Source organism: Trachurus trachurus (assembly GCF_905171665.1).
Source record: "Trachurus trachurus genome assembly, chromosome: 7".
Classification (NCBI taxonomy): domain Eukaryota; kingdom Metazoa; phylum Chordata; class Actinopteri; order Carangiformes; family Carangidae; genus Trachurus; species Trachurus trachurus.
Genome location: NC_139901.1, coordinates 22,782,746 through 22,804,674, shown reverse-complemented (window position 1 = coordinate 22,804,674; position 21,929 = coordinate 22,782,746). Strand labels below are relative to the sequence as shown.

Genomic DNA, 21,929 nt, shown 5'->3' with positions numbered 1-21,929 from the left:
CAGTCACACAACGTGAGGTGGAAAATGACCATGTTAAAGGATTCACGCCGACAACTTCAGACTGAAAAGACAACAAAAGCCAAAAGACAACAGGCGGTACCCGGTCTATCTATCCTGTGGGGGCGCTGTTAAAAAAACCCGACAGATACTTCCAGAAGCGCGGCGCCGCTGTTTTACAAGCAACGGAAGCGCGATTGTTGTTGATCCGGCTCTGAGCCACCTCGTCGTTGGCGTCATGGTTGGTGTATCGATGGCCGGCGGTAATGCTAAACAACAGAATAATGCTAAACAACAGAATAAAAATTCATCTAAATCATCTGCGGGAGGCGGCGGGGCGGCGGGGGCCGGCGGAGGACCCCCGATAATGCCCCTCGCCTCTCCGCTCATGGGGAAAAAGAAGAAGCCGTTCCTGGGGATGCCCGCTCCGCTAGGCTACGTCCCAGGTCTGGGCAGAGGGTAAGCTAACATGCTAACAGCTCTCTAGCTAAATAGCTAAATTTAATCTGTTAAATGGAGTCAGTGGTTTGGCTTAACTAACGTATTCAGTGTTGTAACACGCAGATGTTTGCATCTGTACTGAAGTGGAAAGATTCCGTAACGCTAATGATCAATTACGAGTGTATTTACAATGTAATAGTAGGTAGCTGTATTAATACACACAAGAGACATAAGACTTTCTATTGATCCCACGTGTGGGTAATTAACTTGTAACAGTAGCAAAGAGTACAAAAGTATATATAAAAAACAAAGATATGTACTGTTATGTACAAAATATTATTTAAATAAAGAAAAAAAACTCTATATAGGCTACTTGTTGTTGAGGTAATGGAGAAAGTGGCGTGTGCAGATCAGTAGTGCAATGATGTCAAGAATAAATAGAGTCCAGAGTGCAGGTTATTACTGGGTCAGACTGGTGTTGTACAGTCTGATGGCAGCTGGAATGAATGACCTGTGATAGCGTTACATTACCTCTTGTTGCTGAAGGAGCTGCATAGAAATGATAATGATAACGATAATGATTTTTCAGTTATCATAATCGTGGTTATCATAATAATGATAATAATTGTTATATTTGGCTGCATTGGCATGATGACCTCCTAAAAATGTCAAATAACACGTCTAAAAATAGTTGCCACATTTGGATAGATTTGGTTTTCATTCATGCACGTAATACAAGAAGAGTGACTACTGCTCACTTGCTGGTACATCTAAGAATCTGTGTGATCTAAGTATTCATAATGCAAACATGGTAAATGTAATACTGATTTTAAAATAAGGATATTTAAGTTAAAGTTATCTTTTGAACTTGCCAGTGCATGCTCATCATTATTCCTGTACTCACTGTGTTTATTTGAGCAACTTTAAAAATAATTGTTGCTCTTCTTCAGTGCCACTGGTTTCACCACCCGATCTGATATTGGTCCTGCTCGTGATGCCAATGATCCGGTGGATGACCGACATGCACCCCCGGGGAAGAGGACAGTTGGGGACCAAATGAAAAAGAACCAGGAGGAAGATGAGGAAGATCTGAACGACACCAACTATGATGAGGTGCCCGCATCTTGTCTGCCTGTTGTTTAATGTTTATCTGTTGCATATGTCATGTACTACATGTATTACAGATTGACCATCCCATTAATCTGTGTACGTTTCTGTCTTGCTTATTACTTTGTTTCTTTTTCTCTTGTAGTTCAATGGATATGCTGGCAGCTTGTTCTCCAGTGGGCCATATGAGAAAGACGATGAAGAAGCAGATGCTATATATGCAGCACTAGACAAGAGGATGGATGAAAGACGTAAAGAAAGAAGGTCAGAGTTTTAGCATGATATCGATGCTTTACTTGGTGTATTCATATTATACAATTTGTGCATGTAAGTGTAATTCTTAAAGCTGCATTTTGTCTTCATCAGGGAGCTGAGAGAAAAGGAGGAAATAGAGAAATACCGTATGGAGCGACCCAAAATCCAACAGCAGTTTTCAGATTTAAAGGTACAAAGTTGCACAAAGTATTTCAGACCACTCGACATCTAATTCTCCTTCAGCTGTTTTTTTTTCTTACATCTGACTCTCAGTATTTCAGGAACTTATAATATTTTATCCTGGCGTAAATTCTGATTTCCCATGCTATCTATGCTCTCCTATCACAGAGGAAGTTGGCAGAGGTGTCAGAGGAGGAGTGGCTCAGCATCCCTGAGGTGGGAGATGCAAGGAACAAACGCCAGAGGAATCCCCGCTATGAAAAACTCACTCCTGTCCCAGACAGCTTCTTCTCCAAACACCTGCAGACTGGAGAGAACCATACCTCTGTTGACCCTCTGCAAGGGGTCAGTCTTCATGCAAAAACATCTTCCCTGTGGACATCCACATTTAAACACACGCCATGAAGAATAATAAAATGTAGTTTCAGCCTGCACCAGCAGGAGTCACAATATCATACTTCAACAACTAGATACTTCAATTTGTACAGATTCATGCATTTTGATACTTAAAATATTACGTTAAAGCAAGGCAACTAATTTGGTTCTGTGCATTACATCTACGTGTTACATTTTCAAATCTTACCTTGTCATTGTGAGTAATGTAGTATTCTTCTCTGTGGATCAATGAGATAGGAAAGACTTTGCTTAAACTTTCACATATATCATTTTCAGTGGTGGGAAAAGTGTCATTTGATCTAAGGCTGCGTCACACAAGCCTTTTCAACATGCTGTGACAAAAGGCTCACAGAGATGAAAATGCTTGACTCCATTATGATTACTTTTTCTTTTTCCCTAGCTGGGAGGTCTGAACACCTCTTATCCAGGAAGTATGACCCCTGGACTGATGACCCCGGGAACAGGAGAACTGGACATGAGGAAAATCGGTCAGGCTAGGAACACACTCATGGACATGAGGCTTAGTCAGGTAAGCGATGCGCCATCCTCAGCCCCTTTCATTTTTATCTTGTTCTATGATTTATTATCTGCTTTTCTTATTTAATTATTTTCTCTCTTGTGTCTGAATTTCATTTGTCTTTAGGTGTCTGACTCAGTGAGCGGACAGACAGTGGTGGATCCAAAGGGTTACCTGACAGATCTCAACTCCATGATCCCCACACACGGCGGGGACATCAGGTAGGGACACCAGAAGTTCAGAGATTACATGAGTGTGTGTGTGTGTGTGTGTGTCTGACGGCTAATTTTTTGTTCTTCATGTCCAGTGACATCAAAAAGGCTCGTCTGTTGCTGAAGTCAGTGAGGGAGACCAATCCCCATCACCCACCTGCCTGGATTGCCTCTGCTAGGCTGGAGGAAGTCACTGGTAAACTGCAGGTGGCAAGGAACCTGATCATGAAAGGCACCGAGATGTGTCCAAAGGTAAAGAATAATGGACATGTCCTGAAACAAAGAAAACAATGTGTATCATTAACAAAACCACACTATAGGCTGACTCTAATATAATAATGTGTCCATAAATTCTGCATGGTGCTTGAACAACAACAATAGCCCTGCAGATTGGTGAAATAATAGACATTTCAGTTCACACTTCCAGCTATTTAGTTTGGTGGCAGAACAACACTGCTCAGCCAGGTTGGGGAGAATGCTCCTTTCCTTCCTATTGAGTGTTTTTCTCTGCCCACCAGAGTGAGGATGTGTGGCTGGAGGCTGCACGACTTCAGCCTGGTGACACAGCTAAAGCCGTGGTGGCCCAGGCTGTACGCCACCTGCCACAGTCTGTCCGCATCTACATCAGAGCCGCAGAGCTGGAGACAGATGTGAGGGCCAAGAAACGAGTCCTCAGGAAGGGTAAGGCCGTTAGAAAACATAACCTGTAAAGATAGATTAAAAAAAACAACCCACAAGTAATGCTTTTAAGCGATTGTCTTTGTGCACACGCGTTTAGCCATAAATGAAAGTGTTGAAGAGACATGTTGATGTTATGTTGTTATGACAAAAGGTTTCCCAACATCGCTTGCCTGAATGAATACTAGGTTCCTCTGCCAAAAGGAAGACACTAATTTCTGAAGGGCAAACATCTACAACCAGTCTCAATCTGTCTGTTGTGTCGTTAAAAGCACTCACACACAACTCCTCACTCCCTCCCTGCATATGTTATACTGCGGTTCCATAAAGGTTACATTTGGCAGCTGTGGTTCTGGATTCTCGTCAAGGCCAGACACCCTAGTTGAACCAGAGTGTCAGTGCCCGAGCACACACGCACACACACACACACACACACACTCACACACTCACACACACACACAGTCACTCATATTTCCCAGCAGCATACCCCAATGACAGAGATGGATGGGAAGCTTCCTCTGTGGAAGAGGTCTCTCCGCCTCTACATGTTCAGTTGCCTCTGCAGTGCTTATCTCCATTACACACACAATACTCTCCTGTCCCACCCACACACTATTAAACTATACCACTATTGCAGAATAAGCTATTCAGTATTGGTTTTTCTTGTGTTATATTCAGTGCCTGTGTGTTCAGTGAAGTCGTGTCTTCCTACCAGTTATAAAATACATTTGCATCTTGTCATTATTAAAATGTTTATTACTGTTAATATTGGTGACTCAGTTTATTACCTTGAGCAAGGCGCCGACCTGCTTGCATGCTGTCAGTCCTTCAGGGTTAAAGTTTTAATGAAATGACTTAACGGTTGTTGTTGTCACCCATTTAGCCCTGGAGAATGTGTCCAAGTCGGTTCGACTGTGGAAGACGGCTGTTGAGCTGGAGGAGCCAGAGGATGCCAGAATCATGCTTAGCCGAGCTGTGGAGTGTTGTCCTACTAGTGTGGAGGTGAGTTTAACACTGCCATATCCTTTTTTCCCCACCCGACAAGATGAAACGAAATTGCTAGGTGCCACACACTACAATGCAAAGAAACAAACCTCTTCACCAAACTCTATATCTAACAAGTTCTGTCTGACCTCTTCAGCTGTGGCTGGCACTTGCCCGGTTAGAGACGTACGAGAACGCCCGTCGTGTCCTGAACAAAGCTCGAGAGAACATTCCCACGGATCGGCACATCTGGATCACTGCCGCCAAACTGGAGGAGGCCAACGGCAACACTCAGATGGTGGACAAGATCATCGACAGAGCCATCACCTCTCTACACGCCAACGGTGTGGAGATCAACAGAGAACAGTGGATACAGGTGAGTTCCAGCAGCTTTGTGGTTAGTTTGACATCATAGTGAGAGCGAGAGGAAGAGAGAGAGGGAGAGAGGGCAGGGTTTCTTGCTGGAAAGCTGTTTGGCGAATGACAAACAGCTTCACTGAATAAATAATCGCATTCCCCAAGGCCTTAGAAATAAGTGTACTTTCAAAACAGAAACTCTTCAAGCTCTGCCACTCATACATCTCATGTAAATAAGAGTTGACAGGATATCGGAAACATCTTTCAGTTTAAAACTTGTAGTTTAAAAAACCAGCACAAAAGACAGCTTTAGGAATTTTGTAATGTTTACTCAACATCTCTGTAACACTTCAGCAAAAATGAAACCTTAGAAAGCCTCACAAACAGGAAATGTGTTGCAAAGTTATTGTGCTGGTCTGTGGAAGATTGTACACATGTAACTAATTAACTGGCTACTTGGTTACTTTGTCTTTATGACTCACTGACAATGACGTTAAGGATTTTTTGAAAATATGTGTCACTGTCACTTCCAAAGTAAGAGGAACAACAACACTGTTTAGTTTTAGTTTTTATGCTGTACCAGAACCATCAGTAATGTTAGTAAACACTGGCTGGAGTAAATCCAGCATTCTGTTTTAATTATGATCAGCTGATGAGCACACTGTTGGGATTTGATATGTAGGTCTTTAAATCTTTGATTGCACAATCCACTGAACCTGTAAATGAGAGGATGAATTACAAATGAAAGATGTAACTTTTTAAATCTTGATGTCGAGGGAACAGAGACTGAGTCACGTGTTTGTCACCTGATAGTGCAGCCAGCATACTTTGCCAAAGTCGCTTGCTATTTCATCTGGGAGCATAAGCACACACACACCAGCATTTTGACTGACTGATTTTGTGCAGTGCAGTTCAGTTGTTTTGCAATCATAGACCTTCACGGGAATCATTTCTCACATTGTTTCCTTGACTACCCACCCCTTTTTCTACCGCCGGCAAAGTGTGTGGTTAACGTGGTTGGTTTATCATGGCCATTTGCCAATACACTCATCACAACACTTAGAGCAGATGAACTTTAAAATGACAGGATTTGGCAGCTTTTAAAAGAAGGATTTTATATGGAGACCGTAGATAACTTTTTTTGTAAGAGATTAATTATCTATTAAAATATAGCTATTAACTGTAAGTTAGCCACATTGATATCAATCAGTAAACCACTTATCTGACATATTAGATGTGTGAATATTTCAATGTTAAAGAGGAATTATGCAAGATCTGCACCTTAATTAAACACCTTTGAAGTAATTGTGATGGTTAAATGACTTGTTACGGGGAGAATGAAGACTCTATGGCCTCCACCTTGGGTCTCTTGGACAAAAACCACTTCGGCAGACGTCACTGCACAAATTGCCTTCTAGCCGGCTTCGTTGAAAATGAATGCACATGTCCAGGTGGGAGGGAGGAGGAGGGTTAGCTGTGAGTTTTTACACCAGTGGAATATGCACTCCGAAACTGTAGGGGGAGCTCTGTAGAGAAGAAAGTGACTAAAACAACGACTGCATAGTTCCCCTTTAGTATCTTCATTATTCCTCTGAAACTGTTGGGGTCAGTACTAGTAGTTTATACCATAATTGTTACATTCTACATGTTTACAAGCCAACACTCTTAACTCTCAAATATTTCTTCTTATCTTATAGGATGCAGAGGAGTGTGACAAAGCAGCTAGTGTTGCTACCTGCCAGGCCGTGATAAGGGCCGTCATAGGGATTGGCATTGAGGAGGAGGATCGTAAACACACCTGGATGGAGGATGCAGAGAGTGTGAGTACCAACACATCCAGAGTTTCTTTACATGCTAATTTCCTGTCTGAGGTTGAACCTCACTGAGATGTTTGTTTGTCTGTTGTTGTTTCAGTGTGTTTCCCATGGAGCGCTGGAGTGTGCCAGAGCCATCTATGCCCATGCCCTGCAGGTGTTCCCCAGCAAAAAAAGTGTCTGGCTCCGAGCTGCCTACTTTGAAAAAGCCAATGGCACCAGGTGACCACATTTGGTTTTCTAAATAACAGATAAACAGTCTGAGAGTTTTTTATTGGTATGAATCACAAAGACATCCACAATCTACTTTGTGAACCAAATACATCATAACATTTTACCATTGTAGCAGCTGTACTATTATTGTAATATATACACATAATAAGGGATATGGTGCATTTTAATGTATGTTATTTCCTCACATTTTTGTTCCTTAAAATGTTTTAGTTTATCGCTATGTTTAAAATTCTGGTTTTCTCTTTTTTTGCCTCCCATCTGCTCCCCCCCCCCCCCATCCATTACTCTCTCATGGCTCATTACCTCTCTCAGGGAGTCTTTGGAGGCTCTGCTCCAGAGGGCTGTGGCTCATTGTCCCAAGGCAGAGGTCCTGTGGCTGATGGGGGCCAAGTCCAAGTGGCTGGCAGAAGATGTGCCTGCAGCCAGAAGTATCCTCGCTCTGGCCTTCCAGGTGTGTCCAGCAGTTGTGCAAACTCTTGACTTGTTCATTTAGTGTCCATGAAAGCCTTTGTATAACTCTGTCCAATCCACTCTTTCTCCCTTTCTTACCCAAATACTCCTTGATGTTTTTTAGGCTAACCCTAACAGTGAAGAGATCTGGCTTGCTGCTGTCAAATTGGAGTCTGAGAATAATGAGTATGAAAGAGCCCGTCGACTGCTTGCCAAGGCCCGGAGCAGTGCCCCAACAGCCAGGGTGAGTGTGAATATGTGTGTCTGGGAGTGAGCAGAGGGAAAAGTGATAGTAGGATTTCTTTCTATTTAAGTTGCATGAATCATCTTATGTTCTGAAATAGGTTGAAAACTGGTCCCATTCAGGTTTTAATGCTTATATCTATATTCAGATGTTAACTTTGGCTCTTAATTTGTACAGGGGAAGTATTTCACTAAACTGTCTTGTCCTTTTACTCTCCAAGTGTCCTTCTGTGACCCTGTGTACTGGAACAGTTAGTTTGTTTTCCACTCAGTATTGCTGGAATAAATAGAGGACTGACCCATGTTTGGATTTAATAGGAAACTAACAGTGCATTGTACTCGAGGAAGCTTCTACAAACATGGTGTTTTTTTTTCTCAGGTTCAGGCTTGCTGTGTTTCTACATATCAAAGCGGTCTGTTGCACTCAGGCTGACAGATGTTGTCAGCAGTGCTCTTTAGCTGCCAATGTCTATCAAATTGATCTGACTGTGCTCCCTTTAGTTATCTGTACTGTATTTACTGTCAGCTATGACCAAGGCGGTTTGCTTTAATGTGGGCCGGACCGATTGCCCTGTCAGATAAGACAAGTGCGTGGTGTTAATGAAGCAGTTAAGCATTTAGGCCATGCCCCAGGAAGTTGATATTTGATACATTAGATGGCTGAGAAGGTATTTGCATTACAGAAATTTGGCTGCTATGATAATATTCCATGTCAAGAATATTACAGATCATAGGCCCTGTTAATACACGTCGCCTCGTTGAACAGTTTATATTTGTTTATAATCTCTACAGGTATTTATGAAGTCTGTGAAGTTGGAGTGGGTGTTGGGAAACATCGAGGCTGCCCAGGAGTTGTGCACCGAGGCCCTGAAACACTATGAGGACTTCCCAAAACTCTGGATGATGAGAGGCCAGATAGAGGAGCAGTGTGAAAACATGGACAAGGCCAGAGAGGCCTACAACCAAGGGGTGAGGTGTTAGCGAAGTGTTAAGGGGAGGGGGTTTCTGTAGGTGTGCTAACAGCAAAGGGCTGTAAGGGTGTTTTATTCATACAAAAAATAATTTCAAAAATAACTAATAAAGTTGATGTCTTTCTCGTTGCCGTAGTTGAAAAAGTGTCCCCATTCGGGTGCCCTGTGGTTGTTGCTGTCTCATCTTGAAGAGAGAGTGGGACAGCTGACCAGAGCCAGAGCGATCCTGGAGAAGGCACGACTCAAGAACCCCCAGAGCCCTGACCTGTGGTAAGAAAACACAACCAACAGCCACTTATACACAATACAAAAGCTAGTTGTATGCAAAACAGTGCTCGAGGACGCCCACAAGTTTGAAACGTGTCGTCTATGTGGATACTGCAGTAAGCATTATCAAAGAGTTCTGTGTGTACTGAGCAATTACAGATATTTACTTTGGCATTCAAGTGCCTTCCATCTTCCCCTTCGCTGTCATGCTTTTGGCTCTTTGGGAAACATTTCACTTCACTGCATGAAGGAGAAGATGCTGGCACACTTCTCCACATACCCACACAAAGATTTTTTTTTTTTTTCCTTTTCTGTAGAAAAGGAAAGTGAAAATGTTGTCAGATAAGTGTGTGCATTAGACATCATGTGCTAAATGTGCTTGTTACCACATTTAATGGAATATATTTCTTTAAATTCAGTATGGAAACCCAACCTATGATTGATATCAACTTAGAAAAACAATAATGTCTCCACTTACCAGTCAAAAACAGGCATGCACAGCTGAGTATCTGAAAGGATGTGTATGTGATCATATTAACCAGGTTGGAGTCAGTCAGGCTGGAGTTCCGTGCCGGGCTGAAGAACATCGCCAACACACTCATGGCCAAAGCCCTGCAGGAGTGCCCCAATTCAGGTGAGAACCCTGTTTTATACACCAAAAAAATATTTTTTGTTACTTTCTGTACTTTTTATCGCTGTTTGTAATCTCAAATTCTCCCCTTTACACCACTCCCTGTTCCTTCCTACAAAGGTATCCTGTGGGCAGAGGCTGTGTTTTTGGAGGCCAGGCCCCAGAGGAAGACTAAAAGCGTTGATGCTTTGAAGAAGTGTGAACATGATCCCCATGTCTTGCTCGCTGTTGCCAAGTACGACCATGTTTTTTCACTGTATCCCACTCAACGTTTTATGATCAGCTCTGCAGTTTGTGCAAATTTCTCATTTTATTTCGCATTGAGCATTTCGGGATGATTTACAAAATATATATATATTTCTTTCGTAAAATGTTGTGTGCACTTTTTCAGGTTGTTTTGGAGTGAGCGTAAGATCACCAAAGCCAGAGAGTGGTTCCTCAGGACAGTGAAGATCGAGCCAGACCTCGGAGATGCTTGGGCTCTCTTCTACAAGTTTGAGTTGCAACATGGCACTGAGGTATCAGTCATCATTGTCTGTCTTGTTTGGGTATGACGTGTGTCTGCAGTTTAATATCAGGCAACATTGTCATGACTGATTTAGCTAATTAACCCTTAAAACCCACTGGAAGCAATGGGACCCACAGGAGCTTTAAGGCGGTTACGTTGGTCCGGTGTGAACTCAATTAATGCCACTGTGGTTTATCTAAGTGATGCGGTTCCTGCTGTTGAAATGTTATTACATTGATTGTCCAGCTAATATTCTCACTGTGTCATTTAATATATGTATGTAATGGACAAGATAAAACAGTATTTGGGTGGAAGAGTGCATGGAGGAATCCATGATGATGATGATGCTGTCACTCTAAACTATTTTGCACCTTACAGAATTGCTTTTACTCGTTTATCAAGATAGACAATAGACACAACCAAAAACTCTGTGTATGTGGGTTTAACCTTAACTGATCTGCATCCACCAGGAACAACAGGAAGAGGTGCGAAAACGCTGTGAGAATGCGGAGCCACGCCACGGCGAGCTGTGGTGTGCCGAGTCCAAACACGTCCTGAACTGGCAGAAGAAGACAGGAGAGATCTTAGCGCTGGTAGCCAGCAAGATCAAGAACACGTTCTGAGACCGGGGAGATTTTGGACTGGGACTGAAAACACCTGGAGGACTCTGGCAGTCACAAGTCTCACAGGGAACAGCTACGGACATGCTCAACTATTGTTCTCTACCACGACTTCACACCATCTCTGGAACAAAGTATTCACCCCCGCCCCCCGCCCCACTTCCCCTTACCTTTTTCATGTTTTATTGTTTTACAAACCCGAATTAGAGTTTTTGTACTTAAAAACAAAAAAGGGATTCAATGTCAAAGTGAAAGTGAAAGTACCGATGTAAAATTCATAATCATTCCATGTAGCAGCAGCAATTCAAACACTTGTAGTCTGTCCAGTTAGATGGACTGTCAGTCAGTACATGAAATTTTCCATGACCTCGGATGGAACAAGGTCTGGATTCAGTCAAGTTGTTATTTCTAAGCTTCTGTAGCTTTACTTTTATCTTTGAGGTGTTTGTTTTGTCGACAAGTAAACCTACTAAGTCTTCTTGCAGTCTGATGCAGGTTGCCCTTTAGGATTTCTTTGTATTTCGCTACAGTCATTGTACCCTCAACCTTTCAAAGCCATTCAGGACCTGCTCACAGTGTGATAATTCTATCACCATGTATCATGGTGGAGACTTGGTTTTCAGCAGTGTGGGTTGTTTTTCTGTTGGTACGATAGCGTCTCTCTTTTGCTCCAGTCTCCTGCTTGCCTTTGGGCAAATATTATCTCAAATGATAGGTGAGGTTTCTCCATACATGATGTCTTGTTCAGTTGTGGTTGGTTTTCCGGTTGGATTCAAATACAGTAAAAAAACACACCGCCAGTACAAACTATCACTGTGACATCAGGTTTTGGGAGGTAACTTGTGATCTCCATGCAATATATAATAATTTGATGATAATTGGCTGCACCCATAACCATCTAAGTGTGTCATAGAAAAGTGGGTTAAAGGTAAGATAGTCATTTATTCTGTCCTATGTTTTATATGACAGATTAATTTGTTCATCTGTTTTCACTTTGACATTTGTCTGTTTTTCTGTCTGAAGATTGTGAGAGAATAAATTTGAAAAAGAAAAAGCAGAAATGGAAATCAGTTCTTTCAATACTAGTGACTGTAAAAGAGAAGTTGAGCTTGAACCCTGTAGGTATCAAGAGAACATTTGTTTTTGTCTCAAATTGTGTTTGTTAACAAAATATCCAAACATCTCATTTTGAAGAATTATATTTTAATGCCTCAACAATGAGGATTTTAAGAGAGGCTCAGATTTGGCTCTGTCAGTTCAACAAGATGCGACAGTGTGTATAAACTATTTTTTTTGTTGGTTATGGTATGCTTTCTCATTTTGGTGGGAATGATCTAGTTTTTTTTTACACAGCTTGCTTGAGATGTGTTTAAAATACTTTGCAGGAATCCAATAAACAAAGTTTATTGCATAATACCCCTGTCTCCCCCAAACAACTTAAATTGATGAAGTGGTTTGTTGTGATTTCAATGTCATATTTATTTTACGAGCCCCATTGTTGTTTTGTTGGTATTTGCTGGATGTGTTTCCCCTGACCTTTCAGTGCAGGAGTTTTACCCACACTAATCCCCCCATGCACTTCATATGGTGGTCTGTGCTTTGGTGGCCCCTTATCCCATGGGATGTCATTGGAATCTCAGCTAAGGTTTAACTTGAATGATCACTGCATAGTGTCAGCATTACAAGCATCGTTTCATAGTCCCATTGCTTCCCTGTAGCTCATTCAATGAACTGGAAGTTTCTTCCTTAGAAAAAAAAAAAAAAAGCCCAATAAGTATTAAATGGCGCTTTGGGAGACCTGCTCCATCAAAACACTGGCTCTTCACTACCGCTCCTCCTCGGTATCACGTCTTTCCAAGAAAAACCGACACGATGAAGGCAAATGATTGATTGCAGACGTTTTCCTCGACTTGATCGGACTGGAGTTTGGTGAAATCCTAAGCCCAGCGTCAGCAATCCATGACAGGAAAGGAAATTGGAGCGGCAGTGACTTTTGTTGATGTTGGAAATTACGGAACACTTAATCGGAAGTCAGTCCGCCACCGTGTGAGCCTATCCAACACAAGAAGTGTCAAAAACGGGTGCTTTTGGATACAATGAGCGCCGCCGGATCATCAGGAGTAATTCATTGGATCTTGCAGGTACTGGTGCAGATGGGTTTGCTCGTCTGAGGAGCCTGCAGCAGAACATGATAAATGGTAAGTGCGGTTTTTAACGTCAGGTGCCTATTTACGCAGCAGATGAGCGCATTGAGATCATTGTAGATATTAATAACGCTGCTCTATTATCAGGTCTGCGCACACCAATACTGTTATAACTGCACCGTGTTGAACTGCCTGCAAAGCAACTGGCGCTGAGGCGCACTGTGTGGAGATGTTTATTGCCTACTTGTTAATAACCCACAGAGGACACTGACCACAATGTTGTTATTACTTGTGTTCAATTGTACGGAGCGATTTGCAAGTATGGCCAAACATTTACGCATCCGTGGCTCCATTTGTCTATGTTGAAAGGGTTATTGTATGCAAAGGTGACAAATTTGTATAAGAGAGCAAACAGATGTGAGGTGTCCTTAGAGGAATACCCACTATACCCTGGTCCAGATGTGTCATTATATAGGCTACACACTTCATCCTCTAAAATATCAAATGTAAATTTGTAATAGACTCACTCAAGTATTTCAATTTCGCATCAAGAATGCTAAACTTTTTTATAAACAGGAAACACTTAATCACACTTGTAAAGTGATATTTCTACATTTGTGGATCCATTTGTAAATGTGAAACAGGCTTTGGGCCACTTCCTGTCAGTTTGTCGGACACGTGACATTTGAACCTTCCCTCAGATGATTTTTTAAAGTTGCTGCCACTCTCAGGACTTACAGTTGTGTAGAGGTAAGATCAGCAGATAGATCAAAATGAAGTGCAGCTTCTTTAGTCCACAGTTTTAACATTTCAGGGTAAAAAAAAAACTGTTTGCTGATAACTTTCCAGTATTTTATCATTAACATACTTTTGTTAAGCTCCTGTATTATGCTATTATTAACCTTATCACTGCTGTTGCAGTCCTGTCTTTTCCTTTCAAGTCAAATTATGCTGGAAGTATTTATTTGATTTTCATTTATTTAATTTTCATTTCAAAAGAATAGGCTTAAATAATGTCATTATGAAAGACTCCAAACACATATCTATCAAGGGGCTGGACTGGATATTGGAAGAATCAGGATAGTAGGGCCAGAGATGGAGGGCCACCCAGCTCCACTTTATCTTTCACCTTCTGAGTGAAACCTGTCTCTGTTGCTGTTTGCTGAAGCAGGTTACTCAACCCAAAGTTAGTAAAGTATCACCAATAAGGAAGCAATCACAGGACAACACACTCACCTGGGGAAGACAACGGTGGCTTTAATACTAAATCATGATCTCTGAAGTGAATAAAGATGCTCCACTTCAGGGTGTGGTTTGCAAATAAATAAACGTATAAATAAAAGAGAGAGTATTTGGGGACCAAAGGATACTTTGAAGGGAGATTGTGTATGCAGGTGACACTTATCCTTTATCCAGTGAGAGGATGACGACACCTACTGGTAGAGCCAGTACTGCACTTGATATTTGGGGATTTTGTTTTGACAGATCAGCCATGGTTTGAGTTGGAAAAAGTCATCCAAACAAATAGGAAGGAAATAACAAATGTCACATTGCCCACAAACTGACAGCAGGTGACCCACAGATGTATTCACATTTCATGCATCAGATCGATCCAAATGGTATTTGTAAATCATTCACACATGGATAGCCAATTCATCGTGGATCATAGTTCACATTTGTAGATTGTTTACTGTGACTTAGAAATATCAAAGTTCCATAAATCAGTTTGCATCTGCAATCTGTTATTTTATGTGGAGATAAAACTTGTAATTAGATCTTGTCTTTTTTTCTTTTTAGTGTCTGACCGGAACTCTACTCCGTCGTGTCCTGGTGGTTTTCTTGTTGGCCAACACTTGTGCTAAACGTAGATGCAACTATAAAGAAATACTGGGCTCATACAGAGAGGTCGTCTTCGTTGAGCTGCAGAATCTGGTATGAAAACATGATAGCTGCCCTTCTTTCAAAACTACTTATTAACATGTGCATAATGTCTGCATATAACGGCTGCTGCAGTATTTGAATGTTTTATTTGTATGCTATTCTTTTATAAGCACCTTACACAAGAAGCACTCGTAAATTCTGTCGTATATTTCTGTGATACAATGACAATAAAGGCAATCTTGATCTTGATCTTTATCTTCAGTGTTTGCAATAGTGTTCAGTGTGCCAGCTTTAAAGTCTTGTCTGTTTTGTCTTTGAATGGCAATGCTTTTACATTTCTGTGAATAAATCCACATTTGTTTGTTTGTTTTTTGCAGAATTTGACAGGTTCCTTTAATACTGCCAAAGACAGAGACCCCTGTCCCCAAGGAAAGGTAAATGGCACTTAAATACATAATGATAGCACATTGAACAGGGTGATAACTCATAACAGATCCGATGCTGTGATGCTGTGGGTTTCAAAAGAATTTATCGGCTGCCTCCCGTTATGAATTTTGAAATGCAAAGGAAGAATTTCTCCATGGGCATCATGGGATTTCGTTAACGGTTATTTTATGGTACCAGCAACAGATGAACTATTTCTAATGGTGATTTATTGTCTTCTCTTTATGGGCTATTCTCCCATCACAGGCGCGTCGCATCCTGGGTTCAATCTATGGTATGACACAGCAGATTCGGTGTCAGAGGAGTGGCAAGCAGTCTGACCTGGAAAAGCCACTGGAGAGCATGGAGCAACTCATCATTCACAACTGCAGTCCTGATTACCTGGTGAGGAGAACGACTTCAAAGAGCCACATTTGTCCATTTTTGATATGTATTGATTTTTTGATTTTTCCACAATTGAGCAAAAGAAGACAGCACCGCACAGAAAAAATATGTTCCACCTACCACCTTCACCCACACATAGAAATAGCAAAAATATTCTTTTGTTTTTTGTGCTTCTAAATCGGCTTGGGAAAATGGTTTGTAGATTATCTGTACACAGATACATAAATAACTGGCTGGTTGCATAACAGCACTGCCTTTTCTTTTCAGGGGAAGAGAACCTCTTGTTCGCGTGTCCAGAAAATACGAGGAAAAAAGAGAAAGAGGACCAGGTTAATCAAAGTTATCAATGCACTGATCACTTGTTGGCAGAAACTTCAAAGCGTATATATGCTCTCAAAGTAGAAAATGTTTTGTTTTCTTGATTCCTGAAACTCTCTCATGAAGTTATCAGGTGATTTCCAATAAGTTCATTGCATCAAACGATATTATTATTATTATTGATGACCCTATGTGTTTTCAAATGCAATGTCATGGATGTTTACTGATGTCAAGTTCTCAGTGTTCTGTCTATTTTAATATCAGACTTTGCATGTCAACAGTGCTCCCTGTTTTAATGCAATCGTTTTATAGTAACCACAGATAAGCTAAAAATATTCGCAATGCATTCAAATACTTTCTGAATATGCACATTTTCCAAGGTGTCTCCTGTTTTAACAACCATTGTTTTTATGTTGTAATCCATAGCCTGTGTCATCATACTCATAAAATGTTCCCCTGTCAGTCATGTTTTAGAGTATATTCCTTATAATAAAATGTCAAAAATATTGTTGTTGTTATTAATCATCATTGGTAGTAATAGTAGCAGTAGCGGGAGTGGCATATAAAAGCAGACACACCAAGCTTAGACACAGCAATAATAAATAATATAAATAATAGGCTAATAAACAAATATAAATAATAGGCTAACAAAGTACATAAAGACAGAACAACACTTTTCCTAAACCATTTTTACATCCTATGAAATAAATGATTTCCCTAAGTATGAAAATTAATTATATTAATAGTAGAATCAGAGAGTATAGGCTAATTGAACTAAAGGTAAGCAGCAATAGGACTATATTTAGCCTACTTTTACTTTTCTTTTTTTTTTTTTACCAGCTGGAGGTGCTAAACAGCGTTTCGTTGTTTTTAACAGTGACAAATAAATTCTATTCTATTCTATTTTGCGGAAAACCGTATCGGCTCTGACTAAAAAGCGGAACTCGCCATAAGCGAACAAAGCAAATGTTTCTACCCGGAACAGATTCTGTGTTGCACAGCCTCGACCAATCGATTTGTGGACGACGTGCAACATCAACAAGTCTCTAATTAAGGTATAGTTGTGACTCCAACACGTTACCAAAGATACTCGCGTTACTACTAGTTTGTTTATTCACAGGTTTTCAAGCGTTTTGTTGACATTATTTTTTTTTTTCGCTTGTTATTTTCAGCGACAGATAAACTGCATCGTTGGTGAAACGTTGAAGAAAACAGCACCTACTCTGTGCCAGACGTTTGGATGAAATACTAACGTTACCCACTCCTCTGAACATGAGACGGTCTTCTGTAGCAGTTGAAAGCGGTGTTTAGCTCCTGTGTTGCCTGGGTTTTGTTTAGTTAGTGGGTTTAAGTTAAGTATCCATCGCCAGAGCAGTTATGGCTATGAGTGTTAGTAGCAGCAGCAGCAGCAGCACTGTAGACATGGATCCAGATGTTGCTCTGAGGCTGTTTGAGGAGGGGGCTACGCTGGTGCTGCTGGGTGTGCCTAAGGGCACAGAGCTGGGGATTGACTGCAAGAGCTGGCAGGTGGGGCCTCGCTTCCGGGGGGTGAAGATGATCCCTCCAGGTCTGCACTTCCTTCACTACAGTTCTGTTAATGCGCCAAGCTGTGGAGGAGAAATTGGCCCAAAGACAGGCCTCTTCCTCTGTCTCAAACCCAGGGAGATCGTGTTGGCGAACTGGGACCAGAAAGAGGAAGATCTGGACTTCTCAGCCTCCAAGAACGAAGAGGAGGTGAGCCGCATCCGGGCGACCCTGCAAGAGCTGGATCCTTACCTGGGTCCCTACCCATACGAGGTGATGAGGAAGTGGGTGTCCCTCACTGACCGCCTGAGTGAGGAGGTAGCCAATAACCTGCAGCCTCTGTCTGGCAGAATATGTGCCTTCAGCGACGTCATTCCCGAGACTGAGTACAGACACACCAAAGACAGAGCAGAGCAGCCGAGGAACGACACAGCCTGTCAGAGCATGAAGGAGGGACTTAATAGGCTCCCCAAGATGAAGATAAGGGAAGGGACAGAGATGCGCTTCTCTGATATCCCCAAGAAAACATACCCACCGGGGGCAACGCCAGCTGAGATCACCCAGTGCAGCCTGGACCAGAGCTATGCCCTGGAAACTGTTCTGGAGAAGAACCATGAGCTTCAGCCTCTCAACCTCCTAGGTTTGTGTTAGATACACCTATATTAGGTCATCAGAATAGCCCAGAGTTGTATTTTATGTGTTTTAACCATCTACATTTCTTTTCTCAGGTGAGCTGCAGTTTGCCTTTGTGTGCTTCATACTTGGAAATGTGTATGAGGGCTTTGAGCACTGGAAGCGTCTCCTGGCTCTACTGTGTCGCTCAGAGGACGCCATGAAGAGGCGCAAGGAACTCTATCTGGGGCTCATCGGCGTGCTCTATCACCAGCTCGGAGAAATCCCGCCGGACTTCTTCGTCGACATCGTATCACAGGACAACTTCCTCACGTCCACACTGCAGGTAGATGCTGAATGTCAGGATGTTAGGAACTGTGGACATCCATTAAAATGAAAGCAAAAGACAATGAGGTGTCATGTCTCAAGTTATGAACTGAAATTATAATAAAACACAAAAAACATAATGATAAGAAGATGATTAAGGAAATCACAGCAAACATTTTGACTTAACATAAAAGCTAAAGTGTTATTATGTAACAAACCTAACAATGTGCTGGCATGCACTACACCAGAATCCTGAAACTCAAGCAGATACGTGCACATCTCAATTTATTAGAATATCATGGAAATGTTCATTTATTTCAGTAGTTCAATTCAAATAATAAAACTCATATATTATATATTTTTAATCAAGAGCAAGCCTTGAGAACTTAGTAGCAAATAGGGGGAAAATATACAACAGTGACATATTAACATTTAATCCACAGTGAAGATCAAACATTGTAATAACCAGACCCTCTCTGATTTGTCATAGGTAGCCCATACAACAATAACAACAAGTTAAGTAAATAAGTATATACACATGCATTTGTGATCATAGATGTTGATTTCTTTTCTTCTTTTTTTGCACTTATTTTCTTGCAGGACTTTTTCCAGTATGTCAGTGGACCTGGCGTAGACGGTGTGCTTCGAAAGAGAGCGGAGAAGTTCAAGGCCCACCTTACCAAGAAGTTCAGTTGGGATTTCGACGCAGACCTGGAGGACTGTGCCCCCGTGGTGGTGGAGCTACCAGAAGGTGTTACAGTCGACTGAACTGCTCTGCCATTGACTAAACATTTATCTTTCAGTCTTAGAATGAAGGAGAGGTGTGACCGTTATCTAAGAGCAGATCCAAAGGCTCTCTGAAGCCCTCGAGGAAATTCAACAGTGGGTTCTACGTTTACTCAGTTAGCACCCTGTTGTAAGGAAAGCAAACTTGTTACTAAGTCATCATAAGTGTTACAGCCAGGGAGGAGCAGCTGTGTACTATATGTCAATGGTGCCCTCTGGTGGTGGTTTCCTCTAAGCTCAGCAAGCACGTGTTGCCTCGTTTAGTAGTTGTTTTTTTATCACCAAAATCATTTTCAATCATTTTTTTTACTTAAATATAAAATAGTTGTTCAGTTAATTAATGGTGAGAATTATAAATAATACTATACTCCTGTCACCTGGCATCATCATCAGTGACAGAGCATTTATACGTTCACCAGAGCTGCCACATTTTAACTGTACAAATGACAAGGATGACAGAGCTTTTATTTAGAGCTTCACGTCACCAAACCTTCTATAGGAGATGTACAGAGCTTTGTTAGAGGACATTAAAAGTTAAGGAGTGAGTGACTGTAGTGATTCTATACCTCATACATTAGAAATATAGATATATAGATAATATAATAGATATTATTCAGTGCTGTTGTATCCTTTACATCTATGTAGCCACACTGGAAAATGTCAGTTGTGGTTTTGTAATGGTACATTTGTCAAACATGAAGATCACACTTCCTTCAGAATTTTTTCTTCCAGCTAATTTTCCTTTCTGATTTATTTGATACAAAAAAGCGTCTTTAATAAAAAAACAACAACAACACCTTTGATACAAAATAGCTGTATATTGTTTTGTGTCAGTGCTGCATTGGATGTTCATGCATGTCTACTCCACCAGATGGCAGTCATAGGATTTTTTTGGGAAGATTTACAACTTCACATATCTTCCTCTGTACATCAGTTCTGCACATAGAAATGTGCATTCATGCAGAATGAAAAGCTGCTGTTTTTGGTGCTGGTACTGGGGTTCTTGTGCATAAGAAGACTGTTTGGGTGGAAATGATCGCTGCGCTTCTTCTGATCTCGCCCAAGATGATTTGTGAGGAATAACAGGTGGAGGAACATACGTATGGACTGCATAGATAACAGCTGGATCAATTGGATAACATATTCACATGCAGCTTATTAGCTGTGAGCGTGTGTGTGCGTGTGTGTGTGTGTTCTTTGACTTTGATGGATGGGGTAAGCCTTGCGTTACTCTGCTGGCCCATCAATCCATTCACTCATTCATTTCTCCCCTTCTGAACCTACGTTCTCTCCAGCTGGACGTCTCTCTGCTTTGACATGCCCCAGCTCCGTGAACCCATCTATAACCATAAAGCTGCTGTCAAAGGGACTAGAGCCATCTAATGTAATTATCTGAATCAATGGAGTCTAGGCCTGTTGATGGAGATCCAAATACCAATACAAGACATCCATTCTCTTCCCAGAAGACAGATGGTATTGTGAAATGAATGGTAACGCTAGGCTTTACGATGAAAGCTCCCCTTTTGAAAATTTACGCACATCTTAAAAGAAGATCAGTGCTCTATTTGTGGTCCATACTGAGACCACTGGGGCCTTGCACTGGTTGTTATTTTCCTTTTGAATGCAATTAGATGGAGAAAATGGCTTGGAGCACATGGTGGAAACATATCAGCGCAACATGGAAGGAAATGTGCGCTGATTATTTGTAGATCCCTCTTTCCCTTCGGAGATGGGATACTGCACATTGTCAATGGAGGCAGTCTCAGAAACGACACCACTGGGACGTCCTTGGCGCTCCTGCCCCGTCCACCACAGTCAGAAATATAATGTCTAGCAAGTTGCCAAACAAATGATGAGGTGTCCAGCTTTTTCTGCGCCACACGAACCCTCATCACCCCTCAGTGAACGATCTCCTGCCATGTTGCTGGTATGGCAACCATTTTCCTTTTTAATCGCCCCTATTTGTTTAGTTTGGTGCGGCTGCCCTGAGGAGTGAAGCACGCTGGGAAACAGGCTGCGCTGATTGTGCAGACCCTCAAAGCCTAGCAGGCCCCTGTCAGTCATGGTGGAGCTTTCTCTCCATTAGATGTGAGCTGGTCATTTTCATGGGGCTCACACAAGCTGCTCACCCTGCCAGTGTAAACACAGGCCCCTCTGTTTCTTTCTCAGGCGCTCTCCTCCCCCCTGGTCGCAGCAGCAAGGAGGATGGATGATGGTGTGTGTGCGCATGCATGTGCATGTGTGTGTATGCAACTTCTTGACCAAGACTTGATCTGGTCTTAATGAGAAAAGTCACATGTTTGATCATGTGTGTAGGTGGAATTGACCCATTAAAAGAGGTAATTTAATCATATGCAGTGGACATTCAGAAACATCCTGAGAGATGTTTTCTGCCTTTTGTTTTTGCATCAATCGGCGCCTTTGCAATTTTTCTAAATATTTTTGTAGTTTTAATTTCAGGGGTTTTCTTTTTTTGTTTTGTTTTCCCTCTTTGCGTGTATTTGTATGGTTGCCATTTCTCTGCCCGCTGTCTGTCTTTCACCCACTGATGTGAAGTGTGTTGCTATGACCATATGGACATATGGCAAAATGCATAATTATAATGAATAGCTTGTCAAAAAGTGGGGCTTATTGGTAATTGCCCGTG

General features: G+C 41.7%; 2 protein-coding genes and 1 long non-coding RNA gene across 3 annotated transcripts; all 3 read left to right on the top strand.

Annotated features, from left to right (window-relative positions):
- The first annotated feature begins 222 nt into the window (after positions 1 to 222).
- prpf6 (PRP6 pre-mRNA processing factor 6 homolog) lies at positions 223 to 12,104 on the top strand. Its single transcript, XM_083976266.1, has 21 exons — positions 223 to 456; positions 1,389 to 1,551; positions 1,691 to 1,809; positions 1,912 to 1,990; positions 2,149 to 2,325; positions 2,777 to 2,905; positions 3,020 to 3,114; positions 3,201 to 3,357; positions 3,624 to 3,786; positions 4,667 to 4,785; positions 4,925 to 5,143; positions 6,822 to 6,944; positions 7,039 to 7,160; positions 7,485 to 7,623; positions 7,747 to 7,866; positions 8,658 to 8,834; positions 8,973 to 9,106; positions 9,646 to 9,737; positions 9,855 to 9,969; positions 10,126 to 10,252; positions 10,713 to 12,104. Exons 1-21 carry the CDS (start codon positions 236 to 238, stop codon positions 10,863 to 10,865), a joined length of 2,943 nt encoding a protein of 980 aa, XP_083832392.1. The 5' UTR covers positions 223 to 235; the 3' UTR covers positions 10,866 to 12,104.
- Positions 12,105 to 12,934: 830 nt separating this feature from the next.
- On the top strand, positions 12,935 to 16,113 carry LOC310988607. The gene is made up of 5 exons (XR_014595495.1): positions 12,935 to 13,060; positions 14,804 to 14,938; positions 15,265 to 15,321; positions 15,578 to 15,715; positions 15,983 to 16,113. It is a non-coding gene; the product is annotated as an uncharacterized lncRNA (long non-coding RNA).
- A 920-nt stretch (positions 16,114 to 17,033) lies between these two features.
- On the top strand, positions 17,034 to 20,055 carry aar2 (AAR2 splicing factor). The gene is made up of 4 exons (XM_083975972.1): positions 17,034 to 17,088; positions 17,206 to 18,197; positions 18,286 to 18,515; positions 19,097 to 20,055. Exons 2-4 carry the CDS (start codon positions 17,411 to 17,413, stop codon positions 19,262 to 19,264), a joined length of 1,185 nt encoding a protein of 394 aa, XP_083832098.1. The 5' UTR covers positions 17,034 to 17,088; positions 17,206 to 17,410; the 3' UTR covers positions 19,265 to 20,055.
- The last annotated feature ends 1,874 nt before the right edge of the window (positions 20,056 to 21,929 follow it).

What these genes read in the sequence shown, in the direction of transcription:
- prpf6 (XM_083976266.1), top strand. Translation starts at nt 236, where the DNA reads ATGGTTGGTGTATCGATGGCCGGCGGTAATGCTAAACAACAGAATAAT. An exon ending in CTGTTGACCCTCTGCAAGGG is followed by an intron (nt 2,326 to 2,776) that starts GTCAGTCTTCAT and finishes CTTTTTCCCTAG; the next exon opens with CTGGGAGGTCTGAACACCTC. An exon ending in GTCTTGCTCGCTGTTGCCAA is followed by an intron (nt 9,970 to 10,125) that starts GTACGACCATGT and finishes GCACTTTTTCAG; the next exon opens with GTTGTTTTGGAGTGAGCGTA.
- aar2 (XM_083975972.1), top strand. Translation starts at nt 17,411, where the DNA reads ATGGCTATGAGTGTTAGTAGCAGCAGCAGCAGCAGCACTGTAGACATG. An exon ending in TCAGCCTCTCAACCTCCTAG is followed by an intron (nt 18,198 to 18,285) that starts GTTTGTGTTAGA and finishes TTCTTTTCTCAG; the next exon opens with GTGAGCTGCAGTTTGCCTTT. An exon ending in TCCTCACGTCCACACTGCAG is followed by an intron (nt 18,516 to 19,096) that starts GTAGATGCTGAA and finishes ATTTTCTTGCAG; the next exon opens with GACTTTTTCCAGTATGTCAG.